Genomic DNA, 6,774 nt, shown 5'->3' with positions numbered 1-6,774 from the left:
ATTGGAAGTGCCATCCAAGGAATGAATGTCATCAGTTGCTGCTGAGTAAGTAGGCAGGCATTATCTATTGGATATATGCCAGAGGTGGATGATCACCACAATGATAATGACAACAGCATAATTTCATATGGCTGGGAGAAAGCAATAGAACATCTTTTCACCAGAGATACGATCAGCCCCACCTTGTTGGTTTCCAAAAGACCCTGAAGATACAGTTTTGTCAGCGGGCCTAGGGACCTCAAAAAGAGATGAAGCTGACCAAATTGTTGGTTTGACTGTATTGCTGCTGTCGTGCATGTGTGTTTGTGTGTTGTTTTTATGTTGTGGATTTTGAATGTAATAAGCCTGGAGTTACCTGTGTGTCAATTGAGAAGCCATGTTTTTTTTAAATAAATAAATACTTGGATCAATTTTGAAGTGTGTTGCACATTAGATTTGACGCACAAAGTAGAAATTATTCCAAAATGAACAGAATGCATGAAGAAACTGATAGTTTTTTGTGATTCAAGAATTTAATTTTTTTTCAGAATTAGTCACTTGAAGTCTGTAGGAAAAAAGGCAAAGCAAAATATGTTGCTTTTATCTGGCAAGTATCCAATATTTCCTTGTATAAAAATATACATTAACATATCTATTGTCATATATATCAAATCCTTGAAAGGATGGAAAATGAAATCCAAATTATCAATTTTGATAAAGAGACCTATGTTGTAAAAATTGAGTGATCGTGTGCTTGAATAAACGGAAAAAAGAAATATGTAGAAAAACCCATTAATTGGTGCCATATTATACTTTTAAAGGAAGCCAATAATTTAGTAAAAGAAACATACAGTACAATGCCAACTTCAACTTTATTTATGGAAAACCTGTTGCAGTATTTTCTTTACATCAAAAGGAATTGGATTTCTGTATAAAAACTCAAAAATAATAAATAATGTTTCTCAAAAAAAGTGTTTTCCATGTCCCTCCAACCTACTCTTCATTAACAAATAATCAAAACATAACATCTGTAACATCTTTGAAGATTAAGAATATTACACTAAAAGAAACACTGAATCCTACATTAAAATAATTAATCATTGAGTCTCTTTATAATTAAAAATAATAGCAGTAACCCAACTAAAAAAAATGTCTGGAATAATACAAACTGTTTTTCCTACTCCAACCTGTACTGCATAAAACACATGAAAAGAAGAGTAAAAAACACAAAGTTCAAGTTAAAATTATAATTCACATATCTGTAAATTGCCATTCAATATTCAAAGAGTGTTTCAAACTTAGGATCAGATGTTTAAAAAAACCCAAACATTAAATACCTTAATACAGTTAAATGACTCTTACACTGGTTTACAGCTTAACTGCTCCAATAAACAAGCTAAGGAAAAGAGTCAAATTGGAAAATACTCTCCTCAAATCACGTTCTGAAATCAAGTTTTCATCCACATGTACATCCACATAGAAAAACAAATTCTGATTTGCTTTACTATGGTGATGCTCATTCTTCACCTTTTCTAACATAATAGATAATATTACTTTTACAGTATGTGTCCTTTGAGACAATATTGCTTTCTTATGTGGCTTTGGATTTATACTAAAAGGGTAAACAAGGAAGTGATATTTCTACCAAGATAAGGTAGGAAAAGAAATTATGTCTTGAACTTGAGGAGGGTGAACAAATATTCAGAGGCAACAACAGAATATTGAACGGGGGAACTGAAACAATCACCCCAAGCATTTTTTATTTTACCTCAGAACTTTTTACTCTGTTCTAGAGAAATGCCCTTTTTCACTGATACTTTTGTACAGAAGTAATGTTTGCATACTGGTCATTTGTGTGCAAATTATATTAGGAACAAACTATTGTGGAACACAGGATGCACACGTTAGGATAAAACAAAGTAAAATAGCATTAATATGTTACTGCTTCATTAGGAGATTAATAATATCCAGACTGATCCATTGACCAGACTTAGTATCATCAGGAAAAAAAAACATTACCGTTGAAGTCAAGCACTACTATTCTATTTAACATTGATTGTATCTCCAGTGAAATAAAAGACAAATACAGAGTACTACAGTTAAGTATGAACAGAAAACAAAACAAGGTATGTCATTATATATTAACTGCACATTTCAAAATAGTATCAATTAATATTCTATTGTAGTAAAGACTGTCTCTGCACTTTGAAAGTTAGAATCTTATTTTGACAAAGCAACCTTAAAATAACCTGAAGGTACTTTTTAATAATATATTAGTGTTGCCTGCAATATCCACCAGATGTCACCGTTTCTAAGGATGTTCTTCAAAATGTTCAAAGTAAATGATTAAAGTCCAAATGATTACCATTTTAAAAAAAGGTTGGCCAACACGATTCTTTTAAATTATGGAAATTAAATTTATCCCAAGCCAATATATTCTGATTGAGGGCTGCAAATAGTGTGTACGACCTAAAACAACCTTTATCATATATTTATCTCAATGTTTCTATTGCACATCCATTTCTTTGGTTTTGTTATACATACCTTAAACTATTTTTTTTGGGGGGGGGGGGAATACTGCTAATTAACTGCAAAAATTTCCCCTTACAAATATCTTGCATCTAGAACCCTGGTCAATTTTTAGCTGACTTTTCAGAATAGAAACTAAAAATTATAGATTGTCAAGTTATTCACAGTGCAATGAGTATAAGTAAAAATATTGCTCTGTTTCAAATGGAGGAAATTTGCTTCATATTAAAAATAACACCATGAAGATAATTTTTATCTCTTTTCCAAGAGATAAACTGATACTCAGAGGAATTCAAATAGACATTTGAACATTTAATAAATTATAAGAATTCCAATTTAACAATTTAATGTGGATTTTAGATTCATAAAAATCTCTACAATAGTTGAGCACCCCAAACTACATATAGGTTTCTGACCATGTGCTATGCATCAAACACATGCAGTTTACTCTCTATTATAGTTAATAAACCCTCTTCGATAATAGCACTGAATATATTAATTTCAGTAATAAACAACAAAATCCCTCAATTTTCTTTCTCATATATTAACCAACTGCAAACCAATCTCTTTTCAATATTATTTCAACATTTATTTCTTTTCTCTAACTCTTACCTTCATTTCAACTTCCATTATACCTTCTATAGTTTCCTTTGCTTGAATGAATTTAACTTAACATTTTGAACATATTTCTCTTCAATGTATAAAAATAATCTAATTTGCAAAATTATAAATACTTGAAAATAGGCAATCAAATCAATTCTGCTATCAAGTAGTCTATTAATTCTTATTATAAACTGAGTTTGAGTAGCATATCAAAATTTACACCCCCTTTATTTTAACATTAAAGCAGAAAAGCTTCATTTCTTACTGCCTTTGAAAACAAACTTCTCTGACAATCACAACTACAGAAGATAAAAAAAATCAAGACGTAGCATAAACAAAAGCCTGCAAATATTGCAATTTGTCTATGCTACTACATGCAAAATATATCAATCTATAGAACTGCCCTTATGGGAACAAATTATTCTTTGTTAAAGTCATTTTGCTAAGGGTACTGGATTTGGCATGTTATTTAAAATTAAGCAATGCACGTCTTCCCTGAGTATTCTTTGACCCTTTTTTAACTTGGAATCCAAACTCCACCAAGAGCTTCTTCAAGTTTTTCTCTGTATACTGCATAGCGTCTTTTTAAGGTTTGTAGTTGCTCATCTTCTTCTTTGTCCAGAATACGCAGGAAATTCTGTAGTTCTGGAAGGCTAAAGGCTTCCCACTGAAAAAATAAAATTGTGGATTTATCCATAGTATCTAAGAACATTTGACAATTTGGTTTGTAATTTTCATTTTATTGTGCTACTCAAGTAGAAACCAATAAATTTATTTTCCCTCAGGATCCACTATGCCAAAATACAGAAATACATAAACCTATAGATAAAACTGTCCATGATTAAATCCATGATTTCTCACAAATTTAAAAAACATGCAAAAAAAGAGAGAACAACCCAACATTCTTCAAATTTTTAGTTCTGAAGCAGGAACTATATTGAATTTTTATTTTTTGTATCCGCCCACAGTCAGAGAGTGAGTGGGCGGTCATAAATTTGATAGATATTAGATGATAGATAGAGAGAGAGAGAGAGAGAGAGAGAGACAGACAGACAGACAGACAGACAGACAGACAGACAGACAGATTTTTATTGAATGTTAAGGGAAAGAACCACTTTACTAACAATAAAAATAGCTGAGTAAAAGAATCAATTGGCCAGAGAGATTGGGGATTCTTTTGGCAGACATTTTCATCTGTTAGGAATACTTTAGATCAGATTCTTGTACCAAGCATGGCATGACACTGAATCAAAATATCCTTTCCAATGTAAGATTCTATAAAACTCTTATAATCTGCACTATACAAATAGTCCTCAACTTAAACAGTTCATTTATTGACCTTTCAGATTAGAAAGGCACTGGAAAAAAGGAGTTACGACAGTTTTTCCACTTATGACTGTTGCAACATCCCTGTGGTCACGTGATCAAAATTCTGATGCTTAACAACTGACTCATATTTATGATGGTTGCAGTCATGTGATCATCTTTTGCAAACGCCTGACAAGCAAAGTCAATGGGGAAACCAGATTCACTTAACAACTGTGTCATTAATTTAACAACTGCCGTGATTCACTTAACGACTGTGGCAGAAAAAGGAGTAAATTTCACTTAACAAATTTTTCACTTTGCAACAAAAATCTGGCGCTCAATTGTGATTGTAAGTTGAAGACTACCTGTACTTTAATTGGCTACTTGCTTGCTTTTCTCTATAAACACGAGTACATTCAATAGGTTTGAACTGGAAATTGTACACCTCTAATTATAAATCCTGGCAATGAACTAGTTGATTTCCAAGTACACAACACAAGTGTAACTTACCAAAACCTCCCCAGATTCATGCTCACGCAAAACAAAGCTAAGCATATCTGTTTTGGGGCCAGCCACCAACCGCAAATAGAGAGGATGTTCTGTTTCTGAGAGCTTGCACGTATAAACTGCAAATAAGATTACAAAAGAAAGAATACACACTCAGAATTTCTGTGATCATCACAGAAATGTCAGCACACAAACAGAGGAATCCCAGAATTCAAGTATTACTACACTATATAAATGGAGAACGATGAGCAACAAAGAATAATGAATGGTGCACTAGAACCATTATAATTGTTGGTGACAAATATCCTATCTTTCCATTCCACTGCTCTCATTATAGTTTCTGAAAGTTCATAGTCCAACAGTACGCTTAATGAACAGTTCTAAGTAAGTAAACACTTTACATTCAGAAAACTCAAGAAATATTCTCTAAAAATTATGTGCAATACTGGAAATAAAAAGAATAAAACTCAAGATTTATTGTGAAATTTATTGTGAAAAAGAAAAAAGGAAGGAGGGAGAAAGTCCTATTTCCTTAGCCTTTTCTTCTCTTCTCTATACTTCACTGTTTCTCTTATAAAAGTTAACACATGCTGAAGGTGAAAGAACCCAAGAGACTGATGCAAAACTAAAAGAATATCAAGATAGCCTTGAAGAAGGAATTCAACACCTATTAAATAAATATCAGCTTAGCCTTGGAAGGGAGCACAAGGTGAAAAAAAAAATGGAGAAGGCCCCAAATTGATTCTCTTTCATGTAAGAAGAAGAGAAAGTATTTGCTATGTCCTTGAACAATAAAGTGTATTTTCCTGATCCGGACTCCTTCAAAAGGCTGACAGCAATTGTGATTACTCTTAGAAAAGTCACCTCACCTTTTTTATGAGGCCACTATTCCTCCCATAGAAAAAAGCTAGCTGTCAGGCAGATTCTGCCTTCTGTGGCAGCTACAACTAAAATGGCTATAGAGATAGAACTCCACATAAACATTCCTGACAATAAACATAAAATTGCTCTGATAAAACTATCTTTCAAGGTCCTTAATAGAGTTTTTTTTCTTTAGCTCTTCTTCTGATAGATCTCCCTCTTTTTCTATCAGATTCTCTGGTGTATTGGGAACCCATTCACAGCACCAGCCAAAGATTAAGCTACTTGAATTTGTTTCACTGACAACATAAGCCCCAGTAACCCCTTCTGAACATGTCAGAAAATATAAAAGTGAATGAGTGAAAAGTCAATATTAGTTGGACTATCAGATAACTAGGCATTACCAGGTTTTCCAATACAAGAAAAATGTAAACTCACTTAGAATGTAAAATGCTAATTAGCAATCAATAGCTATATCTCATAATTCAAAAGTGCTACAAGAAAAAAAGAACATGCACTCTGAAATTAGAGGAGTTTCCGAATCATGGTTTATAAAGCTATCTATATTAGGCTTCACAAACCACAGTCAAGGCCATTAATCAGCCTCACAATGATGGTAGGAACTTTTGAATCAGAGTACTAAGCTTATGAAAGAAACTAACAAAACCAGACAAGCAACCCAGAAATGAGATTTATTTGCTACAGGCCTGGAAACTGAAATCATGATTATTATGGCTACACATAAACAATGGCTCAGCATGGATTAAATCAGTTATTCTGAAGAACAAGTAATATCTTTATGAAGCCAAGATAAAAGTACTGACTTTATCCCAAATGTACTCTCCTTAAACTAGCAAACATTAGATTGACATCACCTAATTGCTGGCTGTAGAACCAAATAAAAATTAAAGTTGTCCAAAGATTCTATTCAGCTGAAATTTATTGTACATATGCATGAAACAGTTCAAAAAGGGAAATTTAATTTCT

The 6,774-nt window shown here is 32.6% G+C and overlaps 1 protein-coding gene across 1 annotated transcript in view; it reads right to left on the bottom strand.

The window, feature by feature from the left end:
- Positions 1-832: 832 nt before the first annotated feature.
- The window catches only part of RASSF3 (Ras association domain family member 3), a 30,730-nt gene continuing 24,788 nt past the window's right edge, over positions 833-6,774 (bottom strand). The window contains exons 4-5 of the mRNA XM_083365596.1: positions 4,930-5,045; positions 833-3,778 (exon numbers count right to left, since the gene is read on the bottom strand). Of these exons, the coding sequence (XP_083221722.1) occupies positions 3,629-3,778; positions 4,930-5,045 (266 nt within the window). The 3' untranslated portion in view covers positions 833-3,628. The remainder of the gene's footprint in view (positions 3,779-4,929; positions 5,046-6,774) is intronic.

Source organism: Vipera ursinii (assembly GCF_947247035.1).
Source record: "Vipera ursinii genome assembly, chromosome: 6".
NCBI lineage: Eukaryota > Metazoa > Chordata > Lepidosauria > Squamata > Viperidae > Vipera > Vipera ursinii.
The sequence above is the reverse complement of the archived record's forward strand: the minus strand, read 5'-3'. Positions and strand labels throughout refer to the sequence as shown.